This window comes from Trematomus bernacchii, unplaced genomic scaffold (genome assembly GCF_902827165.1).
Source record: "Trematomus bernacchii unplaced genomic scaffold, fTreBer1.1, whole genome shotgun sequence".
Classification (NCBI taxonomy): Eukaryota; Metazoa; Chordata; class Actinopteri; order Perciformes; family Nototheniidae; genus Trematomus; species Trematomus bernacchii.
In genome coordinates, this window is record NW_022987564.1 from 21,322,483 (window position 1) to 21,344,194 (window position 21,712).

Below are 21,712 nucleotides of genomic sequence, written 5' to 3' on the forward strand. Positions count from 1 at the left end.
GCCATCAACAAGATCTCCTACAAGGGAGGAAACACCAAGACAGGTGAGTGTGTGGGAGAGAAACTCCCTCTGGAAGGAACACAGGGATTGTGGCCTTTGCAGACCATTCACATGCACACAAACATATAACACACTACAGGGAAGGGGGAACCTCAAAAAGCAGACTAGGGCTTCAAAACAACTGTGTGCAAGTTCTGTAACTGCAGCAGATACAATTCCAGCTGTTCCCCATAATACATCCATCTCTCCAGTCATAATGTAGCTTTATTTGTATAGCACTTTCCATACACATGATGCAGCTCAAATTGCATGAACAGAATGACACACAACATAATACAGACAGAAAACAAGTCAGAGGCTAAAGCATATTAGCACACATGCAGCATGTATATATAATACATGTGAATCCATGGAATACAAGAAAGTAAAATAGGCAAGAGAATAAATACAAAAATGTAATCCAACAAGAAATGAAGACATACATCCATGAAACACAAAGACAAAGGAACCGTCTGCTGGGTGCAGACACTCAGCGCTTCCTAATAACATCATCAATACTGATAGCATACATAGCAGCAGGCAACAACTCTCACACACACCATTGCATGTGTGTGAAGGTGTACTTCCACTGGTGTGCATTGCATCAATATATTACCCTTGTGAACATGCCTTCATGCCTATAAGGTATTTGTTTTCATGCCCACAGTGTTGTATAGGATGCATAGAAGTCCTTATTTCTGGAGTGTGTGTAATGAGAGGAAGTGTGTGGGGAAGCAGGGAGAAGTGTATTCATTCATCAGAGTTAATAAAGCAGCGCACTCACTCACTCGTGCAGGGACGACTGCAGAGAACACATTTCTAAGAGTCACTGCCGGGGGGGGGGAGGGGGGGGGGATTGTCCTTCCTTATCCTCCTCCTCAAGCACTCAATCGCCTCGTTGTGCACACTGAGATCACTAATCCCTTTCACAGTGTTCACTCAGGCCTGGAGAGTGCGTGGAACTTCATCTTTGTATTGTTGTATGTTGGTATTACTATATCAGCCCCTGAACATGACTTGCTAAAATGCTTAAGACTTTAAATATAGATATATGTATTTGTTTGATTTGACTTTGAAAACATCATAAAGTTTGTATCTATTTTGCCATAAGATTGTAGGTCTTCAAACAAAAACAATGTAATTAGATAACTCACAGAAGGGAAGTTGGGCTTTATCTTGGGCCCTTCCATTTCAACTCACTATGTTTTCTTGTAACTTGTCTGTATATAAATATTGAATTAGAGTTAATACTAAAAAAAAGCTGCATTGCTTAGCAGTCAGTATAACTGTATTATGTTTGCCTATTCTAAACAGTATGTATTTGATGTCTTTATGTGTGATGATGCTATTCCCCATATGAGCCTTTCATTGTAGTAAGACCATTTTATGAAGCTGGACCTCGCTGTATAACATAAGTTGTTGTGATGGTCAAATCTTCCTTACCTTAGCGAGGTATATTAGGTATATCCACAATAAGGGGTTTCTGAGCTCTTTCCTAAAGGCTTTCAAGTCTGGAACAGTTCTAACGCAGCGTCCACACGGCAGCGTGCGTTGAAGCTTGCCGGCGGGCGTGTCTGAAGCTTGACCAACAACCAATCACATGAATCTCCCGCCCCGGACACACAAGCACGCGGTTTGATTGGCTAGAGCTTGTACTGGCATATGATTTGATTGGCTGACGCTTCCGTCGAAGCTTCAAAAGTTGAACATTGCTCAACTTTTGAAGCGAGCAACGCAAGCAAAGCGAAGCAACGCTCCCACAATGCAGTTCGGCAAAGTGTGACGTCACCCCATTCAAAGTGAATGGGCAGAAGCGTTGAAGCTTCAACGCACGCCGCTGTGTGGACGGGCCGTAACTGTTAGTTCAGTAACTGGAGCTGTCCACAGTGCTGAAAGCCCAGTTGCAGGAGAGCATATGTTCTGGGCTCCTCCCCGACAAGACAATGTAGCATGAACTGGTTGGTACACATGGTTTCCTCAGGTTGCAACAGCCTCTTAAAGCAGTGGTGTTGGCCAGAACCACCTGCAGTCCCGCGGGTCTCACAGAGTTCATTTAGTTCTGGCTAAAGTTTATCTTGTACCAAATTCTAGACTTACAGACCTCGAACATCAGTTTGTGGGGAAATACAATTTGAATGTATAATATGAAGCAGCATTCAACAGCAGAATCCATGACTGTTGAAAATGAATCTTGACTTCCTGTCAATGCACAGTTCTTAGTGACAGAAATCATGTCAGCTAAAGCTTATATTTTGAATTGTAACGTATACAAAGGAAGGACTGTCCTCTTTTTCTTTCCGCCCTAGTCGAAAGTATCAATTTCTGCGCCTTCTGCTGGAACCATGTGCAACATTATCTGTATTTACAAATCCTCAGTAAATAAGTCCATTTAAAACGATTGTACGTTAACAACATGTTGGGAAATCATTTGTTTCATCTGTCCAATCAGGGCGCGCCATCCAACATGTGAAGGATAACATCTTCACGACAGAGGGGGGAGTCAGGAGGGGGATCCCCAACGTCCTGGTGGTCCTCACCGACGGTCGATCTCAGGATGACGTCAACAAGGTTTCAAAGGAGATGCAGATGGAAGGTCAGAGCATCTCCTGGATGGAAGGTCCCACATATACAGTTGGCATTGTCCTTTAAATGGACATAATTACATCAGATAGCAGCTACTGAAGGAGACATCAGCACTGAATGTTCAGTATATTCATAATATTCATACTAAATGAAACGGTTTGTCACCTTTCATAATATGAATAGACATTGACATTATGGTCAATCACAATGAAGATCATTACTTACATTACTAATCATTAATAATAACATTTTACAAGACATGAGACAATTGGAGTGAATTAAAATCAAAGCTTTATAACTTACTTGAAATGCAGTTTTGAAGTGTAAGTACCATTTATAATTCAAGAATAAGTCATTACATCATTTCTGTCTGCTAGCTTCTTCCTTGGTGAAGACAGTTGAGATTCCTGATCCACACTGTTGCTTCTCCTCCTGTCTTCCTGTGAAGGCTACATTGTGTTTGCGATTGGCTTTGCTGACGCCGACTACGGGGAGCTGGTGAGCATCGCCAGTAAACCCAGCGACAGACACGTGTTCTTCGTGGACGACCTGGACGCCTTCGCCAAGATCGAGGAGAAGCTGGTGACCTTCGTGTGTGAGGCCGCCACTGCCAGTGAGTACCCAAAGCTTCCGGGGAAATCTTAAGTTTAGTCTAGTTCAGTCAGACAACTCACGTGTTTCTTTAATATGTTTATTATAGCAGCATATAGTTTGAGTTTGGCGTCTAGGCTCGGGCCTCATCACTCCACAGATTTACAAAGAACATTGAGTGATGATTAGATAACTATCCCCCAAACCTACAGGTGGAAGCTGGGGTGGAAGCTGGGGTGGAGCTGGGGTGGAAGCTGGGGTGGAAGCTGGGGTGGAAGCTGGGGTGGAAGCTGGGGTGGAGCTGGGGTGGAGCTGGGGTGGAGCTGGGGTGGAAGCTGGGGTGGAAGCTGGGGTGGAAGCTGGGGTGGAAGCTGGGGTGGAAGCTGGGGTGGAAGCTGGGGTGGAGCTGGGGTGGAAGCTGGGGTGGAAGCTGGGGTGGAAGCTGGGGTGGAGCTGGGGTGGAAGCTGGGGTGGAAGCTGGGGTGGAAGCTGGGGTGGAGCTGGGGTGGAAGCTGGGGTGGAAGCTGGGGTGGGGCTGGGGTGGTGGTGGGGCAGGCGAGCAGCAGCAACATGAAACACAGCAGCAGGAACATGAACATGAACGCAGCAATAGCAAGTGAACACAGCAGTGGCAGCAGCAGCATAGCGAGGCAGAGGCAGGAAGACCTGGCAGCTTAAATAGAGCGGCATGTTTAGGAGAATGTGTTTGGTTGGTTGTAAGAGGGACGAGGTGCGTCACGTGTTAATGTATCATTGGTGCTCGAGTTGACTGCCTGAACTAGCTCGCAGGCTTCGCCCCATATGTGATACTGTGTCGTGTGTGACATATCTGTCTGAAGGAATGTGTCTTTTTAATCAACACACTTTCTTTCCCAGCGTGTCCATCAGTACCGATGAGTGGCAGCACAACACCAGGTAAAAAAGTCTATATTAATATACCGTGAACAGTAATGGTCTTTTCCCATTTGTTCCCACTTGATGCTAAATGCTAAATGCACAGTATATTATAGAGTTTGAACAAGTGCCTTAGATACCCTGAGGATGTGCAGTGTGTTCAGAAGCATTCCTTTGGAAGCTGATCTTTTTTGTATCCTTGTGCAGACACAATGCATGTTTCCTCTGATCTGTAGACCTTTTTATCAATCTAGATTGTTGTAGTGTGAGTTGCTGAGTATTGGAGATTGCAGCAGTAGAAATGTATTCCTTCTCTCCAACATAATGGAACAAGATGGCACTCTACATATGGCACTCAAAGCTACAAAGAATACATGAAAACTGAACAATGTCTATTTCCGGAAATCATGACCTGGTTATTTAAAGAACAGTAATCCAAACTTCTTATTCTGAACAGTTTCATGTAGGACTCATGTATTGTATACAGATGACTGCACCTGCCCTTGAGACATTCATTTGTTTTCATGAGAATATGCCGCACAATTTAGCATTTCTCTTCAATGATGGCTTCTGACTTTGTTTATTTTGAATGCACCACAATCTGGTCCCAGCTTTAAGTGTAATTGATGATCAAGTTCAAACTCCTTCCCCTGGCCTCAGGTTTCCGTATGATGGAGCTCTTTGGGCTGGTGGAGAATAGGTACAGCAGTGTCCCTGGCGTTTCCATGGTACCTGGCACCTTCAACACCTTCCCCAGTTTCCACCTGCACAGTGACGCCTTCCTGGCACAGCCCACCAGGTACACACACATATTTCACTAAACATAGTGTGTTTTTAAAAGTTAGATCAAAGGGCCGAAAACAACTTGAGAAATAATAATCCAATCCGGTAAGGCTTCACAACATGTACCTGATGTTTCCGTCTGTCTCCCAGGTTCATCCACCCTGAAGGGCTGCCCTCAGACTACACCATCACCCTGCTGTTCAGGCTGCTGCCCGACACTCCAGAGGAGCCCTTCGCCCTCTGGGAGATCCTCAACAAGAACAACGAGCCGCTGGTGGGAGTCATCTTGGACAGTAAGTGGGGGGTCTTTGCTATGGGAGCATCAGCTTTCAAAACCATCCAACACAAACACTTTTATTTCTGTCCTATATTATAACTTCTTTAATTAGAAATCCATCACAATGGTGAACTAAAACACAATGTTTGGTGTTGTTATAAAGGGGCAACGTAGGTCCTCTGCTCACTTCCATATTGATTTCTATATCTACATATCAAGTCAGACTTCGCCTCATTTCTTTTATAATGGAAAACCTGCATTGGACATAAGCATTCACTATTCAATCTAAGGAATTCTTTTTGACATGCACTTTGTGTGTCTTCCTGCAGATGGAGGAAAGACTCTGACATTCTTCAACAACGACTACAAAGGAGAGTTCCAGACGGTCACCTTCGAAGGGCCAGAAATAAAGAAACTCTTCTATGGCAGCTTCCATAAGGTCAGAGCAACTTCTGTTGTTGTCAGGCTTCTTCCTGATGTTCCACACCGACTGATCATCTGTCAGTCTCAAGATCAATGTATAGTGTTGTAAATGTTTACAAGGATATTTGTTGACCTGAATGATGCTGTTCTACTGTTCCCTTTGGTGTTTCCTTCCTGTCTGTCTTCTTCTACTGTAGGGGTGCAACAACTAATCGACTTAATCGATTCAAATCGATGACCAAATGAGTTGCCAACTAATTCAGTCGTCGATTCGTTGGTGACGTCATAACGTGTGTTTTACGCGCCGTTAAGCTCCAACGTTATCGGTCTTTTTATCGGTACTGGAGACATTTAAAACATATATGTCACATGTATTATTGCTACAGAAACATTATATCACAGTCTTAATCTCGCCAACTCTGTTTCTAACATGCAATAAGACTACACAATGCGTCTATGATGTATTTTCGATCTTTCCAATCCAGACGACAGATCTTTCTCCCCTGTCTGTGTGCGAGGGGGCGGGGCAGTCAAAAAAGTATTCCATTATGTTTTCTGGTGGAGAAAACAAATGTTTGTTGTCCATTGCAGACGTTAAATCAAACTGGACTTCTTTCTGCGTATTGTACATCGTCCCTTGAGCCTCCTTAGCAACGGCCTGTTCTCCTTATCAGCGTTTTAGGGAGTATTAACAACTTCTGAAATTCTGTGTAATAAATTTAAATATTAACTAGATATTTTGCTAAATTATTTAAAAGCAGACTGGAGTTACAGACTTGTTTTACTGATGGAGCGGCTCATAACAATGTGAGCTGGTTGACTTTTATATTGACGTGTTAGTCAGAGTACTGGATCATTATTTGCTCAGTCGTGTCTACCTCTCCTCCTCCTCCTCCTCCTCCTCCTCCTCCTCCTCCTCCTCCCCCTCCTCCTCCTCCTCCCCCTCCTCCTCCTCCCCTGGCATTGTTGCTCTTTCATCCTGTACCTTGCTGAGGGTGAGTGAGCCAGTATGTGTAGTCCTGACAGGCTGACTGTAGTAGCGGTGCCCTGATCCTGAACCTGCTCTCATGGTGTTGAGTTGGTGTCAGTGTGTCAGTGCTGAGGGACTCACTGACTGATCTGCAGTCACGTCTGTCTGCTGGCTGTCAGCACAGCTTACCAGCTTACCTTTCCAGCTTCTGTGTGTGTGTGTGTGTGTGTGTGTGTGTGTGTGTGTGTGTGTGTGTGTGTGTGTGTGTGTGTGTGTGTGTGTGTGTGTGTGTGTGTGTGTGTGTGTGTGTGTGTGTGTGTGTGTGTGTGTGTGTGTGTGTGTGTGTGTGTGTGTGTGTGTGTGTGTGTGTGTGTGTGTGTGTGTGTGTGTGTGTGTGTGTGTGTGTGTGTGTGTGTGTGTGTGTGTGTGTGTGTGTGTGTGTGTGTGTGTGTGCCATTGCATACATAGTGGCTCTTTTATATTCCTACAGGGCCAGTACAGTACCACCTGAAGAGTCCATGTGACACGTCTGTGATGATGGCTGAGCGAACATCACTCTTTTGATAAGACTGTCATCTCTTAACTCACTGTAGGTTTGAATAGTCCCGTGGGGGTCAAAAAAAGGTCAGCCTTTCTCAGCCATTTAACTCTTTTCACACTTTCTGGCTTTTGAATATTAAAAAGCTGACATTTTGAAATAGGTGTAATGTAGTGTGGACATGTCTGTATGCCAGCTGTGTAGACTGACAGGACAGTGCTGCTTCACACTTCACTCTAAACAGGATTTATATTACAGTGCTGATGCAGGTCGGAGGGTTCCTGCTATGCCTGTAAAAGTGCATCAGTCTGTATTTACACACTCTCTGGAAGTCACCTAACAAAAAAACGTTCTATAATATAATGGCCTAAAATATTGACTTCATTGTTTGAACATTTTGATTTAGGTTCTCAAAATAAGGAAAAACTGCCAACATATTGACTTAGTTTTTCAAACTAAACTTAGTTTCTATCATGCTGACTTAGCATCTCAAACTAATGAGTTACTATCTCAAAAAGTCTCTTAAGATGAGTTGAGGAGCCCCTCACACACAGAGGCAGTGTGTGAGTGTGTTTCCTCCTCCTCACAGTTCAGCCCTTGCTGTCCATGATGCTGACAGGACTTCCTGTACAGTCATTAAAAATAGCTGTGTCGCTCAAGAAGGTCATTTTAATGGTGTGCGCTCCTCACTTTTGTCCCAGTTCCTGCTGTACTGCGAGTTGTCAGAATATGGAATAGGCACAAGCTCACACTAACCAAGTGTGTGCGTGCGTTTGTGTGGAGGCGTGTGGCGCAGTGGTTAGAGCCTTGGTGTTGGGATCAGGGGAGCACAGGTTCAAACCCCACTGCAGTCAGCATGTCGTTGTGTCCCTGAGACACTTCACTCCAAATTGCTCCTGTGGGGATTGCCCACAGTATTGAGTATGTAAGTCGCTTTGGATAAAAGCGTCTAACAAGTGACATGTCATGTAACACAGTGAATTGTGTGCACATTTAAAAAAATGTTTTGCAGTCTTTAACAATGTCCTTATGAAAACATAGGCATGTGTCTGTTTGTATCGAACCCAAGTCCTCAACATCATGCTACAATAAAACATCAAGTAGACGGTGTGTTTTGGGTTAAATGTGACACATTAATATCACATTAGTATAAATAAACATGTGTAAAGCATGGGGGTTGTCAGAGTTACTTTTACCGAAATGTGTCTAAATACACATTGCAGTACCCTGAATCCAACATATTATTAGCAAATATAAATCTTCCTATTCGTAAACCCATTTAATTGAATCAACATTAAGTCAGTGTTGAGTAAATGACATTAGTGTTAAGTCAATCTATCAATATAACCCCACATCACAAATACACATTGTCTTGTATAGTGTGTCCAACAGTCTGTCCTTAGACCCTGGCTGTAAGAAGGAACAACTCCCCAAAAACTATTCACGGGGAAACAATTGAAGAACCTTCGGTAGAGGATGCTGTAACAGAGAGGACAAACGTGCAATATATGTAGTGTGTGTGGGATAATTGAATAAATGTACAACATAGACAATACAAATGATAAAAATGATAGTTTGAACTTATAGTTTCCATGACATCCTCTCACAATCACCTGAGCTAGCTAACCCATGTTTAATCACTTACTCACCTATTCATAACAGTAAGTTAGTGGCTAAGAATGATGACTTTAATAGCTTATAGTCTCCAACATGAAATAGTTCTAACAACTTGATGCATACAGTACAGGGTCCCTAATCCTGTTCCTTTAAGAGTTCCTTGGCCTGAGACATGTTGAATAATACAGAACACTGTTATCCATTATCAACCTCTGCTCTGAGATGTAGCTTCTGAGTCCCGGGTTAGATTTGGAGGGAAATCTGCTTGATTATCTCACAGCAGCAGCAGGAAGAGGGCGCTGTTCTACCGCAGCATTGAATAACTCAAATATATATGAGAGTAAAACACTGATTCTCCTCAGGGGCAATTATGAAAAGTACAATATTAAGAAATGGTTGACCACAACAAAACTGCGAGAGCTAATGTCACATGATTAGTAGCAGTCAAAATGACCTAAAAACACAATATTTACATGAATTGATTTACACGTTTGAAACATGGACCTTCAAACCCTTTGTCCATCAATTCAGGTCATTTTCTTATGAATTGTTTCATGTGTTTAGTTGAAATTCAACGTGAATCTCCTAGTGAGATATGAATAAACAATATTACAACAAAGTGGAGTTTTATTACTCTATTATCTAAAGAAAGTTGAACAGAATCGAACCGTTTTCATCTGAAAAGGACAAATCAACACTCAAGCTGTCTGACCACGATTACACACAGTACTGTACATGCTATACACACATAGTATCACAGTGGGAGTCATTTGGACACCATAGCACACTTCTCTTCACATCGTGTGATCACATTCACAAACGGAAGGTTACCAAATGCTCCGCCCCAGATGAAAAAACAGAATTGCATTTAGAAAGATTCACTGTGGTAGCGCAAGGCCGTGGGGGAGGTTCACTGCGGGGTGACAACATTCACAGAGTGGTTAAAGGATACTAAGTTTGATCAATCCCTATACCATTCAGCACTAAAGAAAGCCTCCAGTAGTGTTTGAGTGAACGTGTCGGCTGTCCTCTCTCACGCAGCTTCACATTGCCATCGGCAAAACGAGCGCCAAAGTGGTGATCGACTGCAGCATGGTGGCTGAGAAGAACATCAACGCGGCGGGGAACATCACCATCGACGGGCTGGAGGTTCTGGGCAGGATGGTTCGCTCCCGAGGGAACAAGGACAACTCTGCACCGGTGAGCACGACACACACACCTAACCCAAATGATAGATACTTACTGTTCCCTGTGAGAAGGGCTTCTTTTCAAAACTCTCCCAACCAATTCACAGGGTCGTCTTCAATTTGTTTGTTTACTCTCTCCATTGGACCTCCTCGGAATTAGGATATCAAAAATACTTGAATTCCTTAACGTTGATCCACCCTATCAAAGTCAGTTGGATTTGGCAAAGGCCCATTTCAAGATAAACGAGGATAAATGGTAAAAACACGTTATGGTCATTGTGAGATCAAAGTTTCAAGTAGATTTGTATTGAAAAGTGAAAAGAACAGAAACCAATGACTGTCTGTACGAAAGGAAGGCTATCAAAAGCATCTTAATAGGTCGGCTTGTTAATGATTCATCAGCAGAGTAAGCTCACCAGAAAGGTCCCTGACCTGATAACTGATAAAACACACTCCTACTGATCGTCACGATAACACTGATATTCACAGAAAAGTTGCCAGTGGTCGTCTTCTGTACGACATTAGCAACCTGCAGGAAATGTAGCTCACTGCATTTGATCTTGTGCTGTTGCGAGTGGTTTCATCTCATTGTTTTCCCATCAAAGCCGTTTCCTTGAGCAGCTTCATGAATGCAAACAAATCAATATCCAGCCCCTCTCCTCGAGGAAGAGCAGGGAGGCAGACTTTGTGTCTGATTGGTTTGATCTCCCTTTGAAGAGAAAACCCTTGACATTGATTCTGCTCTGAAGCTGAAGAATACCACGTGTGTGTCACATCATCTCCACCGGTGTCATTTTCTCTCCACCGGTCACAGTCCCCAAACCATGTGCATTCTTTAAAGACACAAATGAACCGTTAATGTGAGGCACCTTCATTTGAGAGGTTTATATCCAGCTGCTAATCCTTTCTTTGAGTTGTTTGTACACTTTGTAGGTACATTAGTAATGCAGCTACACAGAACAGCAAGGTTCTTTAGGATGGAACCAGAGAGTGTAGCTCCTCGCTGTGTTTTGGCCTCCTCAGAATGGGTTCTTCTTTCTACTTTGGTTTTTGAGTATTTACATAATGAAAGATGAGTCCTTTAATCCAGTGATTTCAACTACTGTGCCTCGGCACACCAGTGTGCTGTGAGAGATTGTCCAATGTCACTGAATCGGTCCATACAAATATGATTTAGTTGCTGCAATAAATGCGTGTGTGCCTGCAATGTATTTGCTGGCTTAGTGATGAGATACTCTGCCATGCCGTTGGGTGGCAGGAGGTGGCCCAATAGTTGGCGTGTTCATTTAAGACAGTAGAATGAAGTGATGGCTCTGAGAGGTTGCTGTGACTGTTTGAACAGCGATGGATAATTAGTTGAAAAGGAAAAATGCAAACTCTGAGTCATGGACACAATTGTAAATCAGATGAAGAGCCGAGTATGATTGGGGTTCAAAAGAAAGAAAAACAGAAATGTGTCATTTTCTAACTTATTTAGTTGTTTGTGACAAATGTGATGTTCCACGGCTCAAAAAAGGTTGGAAAACATGACTCTAATCTCCCACTGTGTTTAAACCCCACGAGTCGGGGTGGTGGTGACTAATAGTCTAATTTTGTACCTGACAATTCACCACACCTTATTAGCCAATCGGATCAAAGAAAGCAGTCAAACTAAGGTCATCTGTTTGTGAGGCATTAGAGCAGGATTATGATTCAAAGGGTTCCTGGCACAGCAGTGCATTACCCCGGGACATCCAGGGAGTCCTGCCATTTGCACAGATCATTTCAGATGTTAATCCTGCCATGAGTCATAACAATAGCTCTTCAGATGATCATGTTTTGTTTCAAATCCCCCTTTTGATTCCCATCACATTTAGTTCTAGAATTTGGCGTCTAGTCTCCCTGCTGTGGCTTACACAGAGGAAGTTATTGAATGCATGTACGGTGCAACACTATGTTTGACTTTATTCAAACTTTACAGCACTTTGAGTCGGTTTGGAGTGATTCTAGGTGCAGGGGGCAGTAATCTATTACTTTCAAGGCACAACATGTTTTTTACGCTGAACTCTGTGCCTTTATTATTTAAATTAGATGACAATCTATTTGACTTTTGATATGAACATAGAACAAATGAGGGATATATAATCAGTGGACAAAATATATCCCAGTTCATAATAGATAATAACACATTAAAACAATACATTCCCCCCAGATCAGATGGAAAGACCTTTTTGGAAACATGCAGCAACATAATATGATATGTTATCAGTTTAAAAGACACAAGGAATAAGGAGATAATAAAAGGGTTCTGAGAATAAAATGTATATTATTATAACAAGTAATTGTCTTGGTGGTTTGTGTCTTTGAAGTTCGTTGTGTGTTTTGTTTGTGTGCAGTTCCAGCTGCAGCTCTTCGACATCGTCTGCAGCACCTCCTGGGCCGGCAGAGACAAGTGCTGCGAACTGCCTGGTCTGGTGAGGTCAAAGTTCAATTTCCTCTCTTTACTCCATTACCCTCGTGGGTCTGCACACAGAATACATGTTCACAGCTGAGGAACACTTACTGCATTATATGAAACAGAAATAAGTTCAGATTCAAAGTTGTATTTGTATACAAAACACTCACAGCATGTTTGACTCTCTGTTGAAGGGTGTTTGTAACCCTAGCAATGCAGTTAAGGAATACTGTAAACGTTTCAATGAAAATGATCTTACATTGAGTTATTAAGAATAGTTTACTGTGTAGACAAGTCACACACATTTTAAATAATATATACATCATATCTTATCATTTCCTCCCTGGGAACATTGTATCGGTGGAAATTCAATCTTAAACGGAAAAAAACATCACAGATATTTCCATTTCTTTGAGCCCTGAGATGCACACTAGAGTGACATGACTTGGGTTAGGATTCAGTTACATTCTCCTGGCTTTATTCAATCCTTTTCATTGCCATTTCTCTTTCGTCTTTGTGTTCCCTCACCATGCTGTCATCATCCAGAGAAAGGAGGTGGACTGCCCCGCCATGCCCAAAGCCTGCACCTGCACCCAGGACAGCAAAGGCCCCCCCGGCCCTACTGGACCCCCAGTGAGCCACACGAACATCTAACAGTGATTCTGCAAAGGGCTGCACAATGAATTGGAATGTTATCCACATCACAATATGGACTAGTGTAATATCCAAATTGCACCTAGTAAAGGCTAAACATGTAACAAATATCTAATTGAAGTATTATAGGGCTACAGGAATGCAATTAGGAGCGTTCACAAACAGTTTAAGAACTTAATAAAGAATTCCTTATCGTGTTCAAAGAAATCAAACCATGGGCCGCCGGATAGCTCGGTGGTTAGAGCTGGTGGTCCTTATGCAGTGACTGCTGCCTAGTAGGGCAATGTCCTCGCCTCTGTCTCCCTCTTTCACTCTACGTTCTCCAATAAAGGCTCTCTGGCCCAAAAATACCTTTTAAAAAATCAAATCAAACCATGATCATGTAAATGTGTTTTCAGTGATATTGTGAATAGTTTGAAAATGATCATTCATGCTAATATCCCATATGGCTATTGTAAAATCAGTCAAAAGAAAAGCAATTTGTTCATTAGATGGATTCAACGTTTCATGGTCAGGCACAGGTGAAGGCTACTAAAGTTCAATTAGATCAAACCCAAAATGTTGACATGTTGACTAAGTACATATACTTTAGTAGTAAGCAGTGATAGTAAATAGTAGTACATTTTTAAGAACTTGTACTGTACTGTAGCTACAGTACTAGTTTTTTTATTTTGATGCTACTTAAAACTTTACAAATATGAATGTTAGCATTACAAAATATGATATTTTGATTAAAATTAAACTAGCTAGTAGTCTGTTCAAGAACTGCTTAGTTGATCACTCTACTTTGAGATTGAAAACTAATAACTCATTCATGAACATGAAACAAGTTATTTTCCACTTTTGAATAATTTCGTTTTTGTGTGTTTTTTCATTGTTTTCAGATTTGGCTGCATTGGGAACTTTGACTTTTAACACTTTTACAGCATTTTGCTGATTCTACTTTGTCAATTTTACTTGAAAAAAAAGTATTTTTACATTGTGGTAAACGTACTTCTACCTAATTTAAGGATCTGAATACTTATTTGACCTTTACTTTTCAGTTTGGCTGTTATATGTGTCTTGTGTCTCAGGTTGTCGGCTGTCAGCTTTGTGGGTTTCTGTACACACAGGATTGAGACTCTGTTCATCTGCACGTGGTAATTGTGCACCTCTAATTGTTCTTCTTGTGCTTCTAAAGGGAGGCCCTGGAATCAGAGGAGCCCGAGGTGACCGCGGAGAGCCAGGCCCCGTGGTGAGTTTTGTTGGTTTGAAAACTGATACAAAGTCAAGACTTCTGACACACAGTGTTTTTTCACTCTTGTTCTGAGAAACAGCAGCAGAAGTGTAAAAGGTCACTGCTGTACAGGAAGTACAAGCGGTGAGCTTTCTGAACGCTTTTGAAACGTTTCTGCAGATGCTGAACACATGTTGTACACTCTCACTGTGTTGCTTCTCGTTGTGGGTCAAAACAAAGTGCTGTGTTGTGATTAGCTTTTTTATCAAGCTACACATTGCACTGTTTTGAGAATCCCTATGAGAGGCCAGTTGTCATGTTCGGCCCTGCAGTGGGTATCAAGCTCTTTTATAGTCGAACAAGACCAGAACAACCAATGATTCTATTAGGAGTCAGCAGCCCTAAAGAATCCCACTTGGGGTTCTCACACCCACTCAAATCATTTACACTTAATAATCAAACAAATACAATAATTAATTTCTCATTTATCTTATATTTCACATATCATATTTCTTTATTTGATTCACAAGAAAGTGTATTTATTGTAGTTTACAACAAAATACAGAGCACAAAGCATCATTTCGGAAAACACAACAGAAAAATAAGAGAAAACACAAAACGCAGTATATCCTAAAAATTAACAACAGAAAAAACGGACAAATCTAAAAAAATCCCAAAAACACATTTACCAAACTGAGAATGTAATATTATAGAAAGCACATTTTCCGACAATACATTTTAAAAGGGAAAACCCAAATAAACCAAACCCATTTCAGAATGCACAACAGTTCTTACAATACAGCAACACAAACACAGGAGCAGACATTTCTTCAAAGCAGAAAAGGTAGGTACCTATTTTCTTGTGTATTTATTTTTCATAATAACATATATTTATAAACACATAACACAAAAAGCATACAACTACATTTTTTATTTCAAGCAATTTGTGCCATCAAACACTGGAGAAAAAGCTCCCCTAAGATAACTAGATCATGCAATCACATCTAAAAACATGTTCAATGGAACCCAACCCAAAACATAATACAGACAACCCAATATTCCATAAACACCTCAACCTGACTGATAATGGAATAACAGCTCAATGCACATTTCTGAAAACAAATGTTATAAATTGTTCCTTTATTTACCCCCCTTTCGTGGTAAATGTTGTTCCAAGGTCTCAGGACTCTTGATGTGTGGTTACTATGCAACATCTTGTTTGACAGGAAGTTTTCCAAAAGCAATTTTTTTCCTTCTTGCCAATTTGAACACTTTTATAACGTCACCTCTGCCTTGTTTGTACGTTTTTTCTGACTCCTAGAAACAAGGATTGTAATTTTGGTTTAGCCTTTTAATCCCATTGGTGAAGCAAGGAAGCAACATTTACCTCCTTTTTCCCTTTTTTTCAACATGCACCAACTTCATATTAGAAATATTTCATCGTTGTACATTTTGGCTCTTACACATCTGTTGCTCTATGCTGGTATACCCTTTAGATACATTCCTCTCTTCTGACAAATGTCTCTACCTTCCTTCAAACCAGTTTCCCTGAGCGCCAAACGATATTATAGTGACATATTGTGTCATTCAGTGTCCGAAGAGTAGCACATGTATCGTTTGCTGTTAGGCCTTTCATGTGCGTCATCTCCTTTATTTCATCCTGTAACTCACAGTTGTGTAATTATCTTCAACTGACACTTTTCAAATGTTTAACAACAACCACATAAAAACCGCCTAACAGTAGTAATAGTCCTGCTTATAAGTATTTCTGAAATACAAACCCCAATTCCAATGAAATTGGGACGTTGTGAAAATTGTAAATGAAAAAAGGAATACAATGATTTGCAAATTGTCTTTGACCTATATTCAATTGAATTCACTAAACAAGACAAGATCTGTAATGTTCAAACTGATAAACTGTATGGTTTTTTTGCGAATATTCATTCATTTTGAATGTGATTAGTAGTTAAAGAGTGCGGGTCCATTAAAGATTATTTACAATTATTATCAAACATTTGAAATGATGCCTTAACATTAGGAGGCTTTGTTTCACTGAGCATTAGAAAAGCAGAAGAAAAGGAAACTGTTCTGCAGCCTGTCACATCTAAAACAGCTTTAATCCCAAATGATACCAGAAGGTTGATTTAATAATGGTTTAGATGATATTGATTTATCACCCAGGCATAGTTGTTTGCTCTTAAACTTGCGTTTAAGAACTCTTTCGTAGGACTCACAAAATGCAAAGCATTACATCACATAAACTACATTAACACAAAGTGTATGATAGGGTTATCACAAGCTATATATTTTAGATTATAAAACGGACAAGTCAAATCAAGCAATATAATGAGCATATATCACGGGTAGAATTGTAGTTACTTTTCACAACACGTCAGTAGGCTATCCCTCCGCGTCTGAGAAAAGCTACAACCGTTACAACTGTTACATTACGTCCGTTATGAAACTAACTAACTAACAAAGCTTAAGATGGAAACATGTAAGGGGCAGCAAGGACTTATTGACCGTTGTTAAGGGCGCTCACATCTGCAGAAAGAAGTCCGGTCGATTTAACTGTATACAGTTGGGCTGAAAAGCAAACTGCATGCAGTTACCCATAATGACCGCCTCGCTGCACATTATCCCTTACTTAACTTGGACCTCCGGGGGGGTCTTACTATGGAGGAGTGGATTGAGGAGTGCCTATCTCCAGAAAGAAATGCACCTAAACGACAACATGCAGAGCTACGTGAAGAGCAGGTAGACCAACTGGAAAAGTACCACCATTCAAAAGCTTTCTGATGCGGGTCTTGAAACAAAGCAGAGAAATGATGACCGTTAGTGGCCACAGGTGAGAAAGCTCTCTTCAGAGCTACTGGAAGCCGAATCTCGGGGACCGGAGAAAGTGGAGCAATATTCTCGCCACGTAAGCCATGCTACTGATGCTGGACAGTTTTTCAGTGGGTGCACAATAAACGGCAACATACACATGAATGTAAATAAATAGCCAAATAATGGATCAACGCTCTCTGTCTAATATGTTCGCTAGCTGTTAGTGTTGTTGCATAGCAACCACCTCGCACTATGTTTTGTGCAGAAGGCAACGGAGGGACTATTTTATTTTGAACATAATTATTTACTCATAAAACTATTTAAATTAGAGTGTGTATTTTTCTTTCATATTGCCACATATCGCGTTGGGCCGAACCACGCCCCTTAGCTGTGATATAATGAGCATATACCACGGCCTGTCGTGAGCTATTGCTTAAGTCAATTATGGTAGCCATGGAAAATGTATCAAATCATATTAGATCAAACATTGGAAAGTCTATCATTTGAATGAGGGTTTCGTTCAGACTTATTTTGAGCTCCATGTTTCTGGTTTGTGTTTCGTTCAGTATGACTTTGAGCTGGTCCCTTTCTGTCTTCAACTTTAGTTTTTCCAACTTAATACAAATATCTGGAGGGAGCAGAAACACAAGGAAAAGCTGATTATCATTGTAAAACCATACACATTTGAAGCATTTAAGGTGTCTAGTAAAATCCATTCCCGTTTTCCATTAGCCTGTCTGGTGATGAAAAAAAGATTGATTCTACTTTTGTATTGACATCAGCTTTGATTAGGGATGCATCAGCATCGGCCGATGTTGTCCCCTATGCCCTTTGTTCTCTAATTAGCAGATCGACAAATGAAATGACGTGCACCAATGGCTGTGGCTGTGTTGCTTTGCCGTGTGACTTTGTACTCTTAACGTCTCCATAGCTGCCATATTTGTATTTATTAAAGTAGGACAAATCTGAAGGCCATTTGTCATTTTGAAGGACTACTACAACACTGACTTAGGGGGATATACCCTAACTTTGAAGTAATGAGATTGCATAGCAGGCTGAATAAGCTTTTGTAAAGTTGACATACAGTATAGTGCTCATTCAAAGTTGCTGTGATGAATTGCTGAGAGACCACATATTTAGATATTCATATTTGTTTAATAATACACATCAATTTGTTCCCCTGGAACAAAAGGGAATAAATAATATGAATGAATAAATAGCTGCATTGGCCAAATTGTTGTTCTTGACATTGGTATTGGTTGAGAAATGTGCTATCCTAATTTTTTAATGTATTTTTTGTTGAAATAAATAATGACATGGTTCGGAGACAGCTATTCTCCCTTTCTACCAAAATGCGCTATCCTCCCACCTGTGCATTTTGCACACTTTGCTGGGACACGTAAACACCAAGCAGGTTAACAAGCTCAGAAAATCACCAGACTACCAGGGAACAAAGTACAGTCAAATATGTTGTTATAGAATATAAAGCAGAGCCTCACAGCGCATGTAGATCCCAGACAATATCAGAAGATACAGCACTCCCAGAATCACTGGAGTTTTTCCAAACGGACTTCTCTTGACAGCTGAAGGATTGTTTTAAATGGGGAAAATTCAGAAAAACATTGTCAAAAAGCATGTTAAAAGAAGCCTAAAAAGCCTCATAACATTATATTCCATTATACCTTAAATTGTCATTGTCAATTGCTCTACATTGTAAACTACTGTATGTTGAACTTGTGATGTATCAGATAAGCAAGCAGCTGGTTGTTTTTATCTTGTTCCTGGCTGGGTAACTGTTTTCCATTAGCCCGCCTGCCTGGTGATAAAAAAGATTGATTCTACTTGTGTATAGACACAACTTGGACTAGGGATGCCTCAGGCCTGCATCAGCACAGGCCGATGTTAGCCCTTATCTCCCTAATTGGCACATCGTCAAATGAAATGGCGTGCACTGATGGAAGCAGCCAATGTTCATCTGTTTGTCTTCTATGTTTTTTTAATACAGACAGACAATATGGAAATATTATGGCCCATTCTGTCCACCCTAAAACATTACTGTTGTGGTTCACTCTTGCCAGTCTCATATCGTTGTTGTTTTTAGAAAAAAAAGTTTAAAAGTCTTCCTCACCAGTGTACTCTGGGACTTTTCTGCACTATCTAACATTCAACACATATCTGGTCACGCAAGAGTATCTTCACAACAACAGATGCACACATAAATAAGTGTTACTGGTGAATCAAATACACAAAAAAGGACTCTGATATGCATGTAGCTTGGGAAAGCAAAGACTGGTTGAATTCAGAGTAGTGCATACTCTCTGTATTTATAAGTGCAAACAAATGATGCATCTGGATTCAAACCAGATATGAGGTACTTGAAATCACACCTGATAATGGGACTGTATTTACATGTATTCACTTCATGAAGCAAAGCCAAACTTCAATTCCATGTTTTTAGTTACTTTATTTAAATAATCCTGTAAGAACACATGGAGTTCTGTGCCCCAAGAAGTTCAGAGGAACAGTATTTTTAATGTATTCCAGGTTATTTAGCATGCAACAGAACAATTGTATAATGTCAGCTAGTCCGAATTAAAAAAGTTGATCATAACACTACCCAACCTCATCAAATCATTCACACAATCTATATCTCACAGATCCAGGGTTTAGCAGCAGTATCCCTGCTTTGTGCCCATTGTCCCTGCGGGTTGCAGTATCCTTTCATTAACAAGTCTGTGACATTGTGTGGCAGCCCTGATGCCCAGAACCTGTAGGGAATATAACATGTTCTCTTAAATAGGGCTAAAACTTCAGATAATACTCAACTTGAAATAAACTGTTGAATTTCCCTTTAAATATTGTCCTTAACAAATCATTATCATTTGTTTGATTACCTCTTTCTTTGTTTTTTATTTTTATTTAATTGAAAATATTTTTTTATTTTTATCTTTTTCCAAAAAGTTACCGTATAATTTCTGTCATTTTATCATATCAATGTACATAACCCCTGTTGCAGTGTAAGTAATAAGATGACAGGAAGTTAACATTGACCGAAGCTGTTAACTAGCAAAGCAATGCCGTTAAAAAGGGCTAAAATAATGTATTGGACAAAGGGTGAATACAGTTAAGCTATTTTCAGACAGTAGGAGCAAAATAAAAACTATTTAAACTGTTAAGCCCTGAGCCTGTTTTTCAGGCCTCAGGCTCAAAAATGACATGCCCAGAACAAATGACCATAACTTCACTTCTAAAAGGGGTAAATTAATAATCTTTTTTCTCAAAGCAATGATAAACCTGTGAGTTGGATGTAGAAGAGTCAGAATCAATATAGATGTTTTTATTTTAAAGTAAATTCAGATTGAACATAGTAAAACAAATTAAATTATAGTGTCCGTCCAAAAAGAAACGATTACTTATAGAGAAAACCACCCTTGAATGATGGGATAGTAGACTAAAAGCTTTAGAAATCCAAACTATAACATATAAGTACCCTGTATCAAGATTGATGCAGAACAAGTGACATTTGACCTTTTAAGAGAGATTTAGGGACAAAAAACACTTCTGGGGTCATTTGGGTACATTTTCCATATCTATGGCTCCCCTTGGTCAATTTTGATGATTGACACCTTTTTAACCGTTGGAGCCAATAGAATCGAGGGGAAGTTCCTAAAATCCATCTAAACATTACCCATTGGTGAATGAGTGATGCGTAGCCAGCAGGCTTGGATCTTCGTCATTTTTTGGGCACACATTTTTTCAGGGCGGAAAGGCCACATACCAGCGCACAAAGGCCATTGAGGGAAACATTAGGATTTGGAGCTTACAAATAAAAAACTTCACTTTCTGATAAGAAAAACACACGAATGATATGGAAAACAAATCACTTTTTTAATATCAATAATGTCAAACATTATCATCATATAGGCCTATGCCTCCTTAGTATTACCGTATATAAAATGAAATACTCTACTTTGAATAATTAGTGTTTGGTATGTTTTCTATCTACTACTTCTCCCATTCACAAATCCAAAATCAAATAAAAAAATCCAAAATTCTATTAATATGTAACAAATATATTCCATTTCAGAGCAGAAGAAACAGCCTTCAAGGGTCCAACTCTGCACATACATCATTCAGCAGTGCACAGTGAAGCTCCAACATTCAACTGTATGAACAAGCAATACTTTGAAGTGTGTGTGTGTGTGTGTGTGTGTGTGTGTGTGTGTGTGTGTGTGTGTGTGTGTGTGTGTGTGTGTGTGTGTGTGTGTGTGTGTGTGTGTGTGTGTGTGTGTGTGTGTGTGGTGTGTGTGTGTGTGTGTGTGTGTGTGTGTGTGTGTGTGTGTGTGCGTGTGTGTGTGTGTGTGTGTGTGTGTGTGTGTGTGTGTGTGTGTGTGTGTGTGTGTGTGTGTGTGTGTGTGTGTGTGTGTGTGTGTGTGTGTGTGTGTGCGTGTGGACGGAGCAGCTACAACGTTAGCTTAGCCTGATCGATCCGATCTCCATTCAGAAAACACGCATTTTAAAAGGTGAAAATCCCACCCTGGTAGCCAGAATGCCCCAGAACCGGAAGCTGGGTTGTAGCTCTCATAGCTCTCATAGCAGCTTGATATGAATACTCCGTTATTGACAAAAATGTAATGATGGATTATCAGTACTCATTTCAAAGTGACACAGACACAT

The 21,712-nt window shown here is 40.6% G+C and overlaps 1 protein-coding gene across 6 annotated transcripts in view; it reads left to right on the forward strand.

The window, feature by feature from the left end:
• The window catches only part of LOC117477954 (collagen alpha-1(XIV) chain-like), a 206,395-nt gene that overhangs the window by 136,300 nt on the left and 48,383 nt on the right, over nucleotides 1-21,712 (forward strand). For all 6 annotated transcript variants that reach the window (XM_034124781.1, XM_034124782.1, XM_034124784.1 and 3 more), the window contains 11 exons: nucleotides 1-43; nucleotides 2,489-2,632; nucleotides 3,071-3,235; nucleotides 4,090-4,128; nucleotides 4,768-4,906; nucleotides 5,041-5,183; nucleotides 5,497-5,606; nucleotides 9,757-9,915; nucleotides 12,278-12,355; nucleotides 12,883-12,969; nucleotides 14,171-14,224. The exon at nucleotides 1-43 is cut by the window's left edge and continues 81 nt beyond it. In XM_034124781.1, coding sequence (XP_033980672.1) covers nucleotides 1-43; nucleotides 2,489-2,632; nucleotides 3,071-3,235; nucleotides 4,090-4,128; nucleotides 4,768-4,906; nucleotides 5,041-5,183; nucleotides 5,497-5,606; nucleotides 9,757-9,915; nucleotides 12,278-12,355; nucleotides 12,883-12,969; nucleotides 14,171-14,224 — 1,161 coding nt within the window. The remainder of the gene's footprint in view (nucleotides 44-2,488; nucleotides 2,633-3,070; nucleotides 3,236-4,089; nucleotides 4,129-4,767; nucleotides 4,907-5,040; nucleotides 5,184-5,496; nucleotides 5,607-9,756; nucleotides 9,916-12,277; nucleotides 12,356-12,882; nucleotides 12,970-14,170; nucleotides 14,225-21,712) is intronic.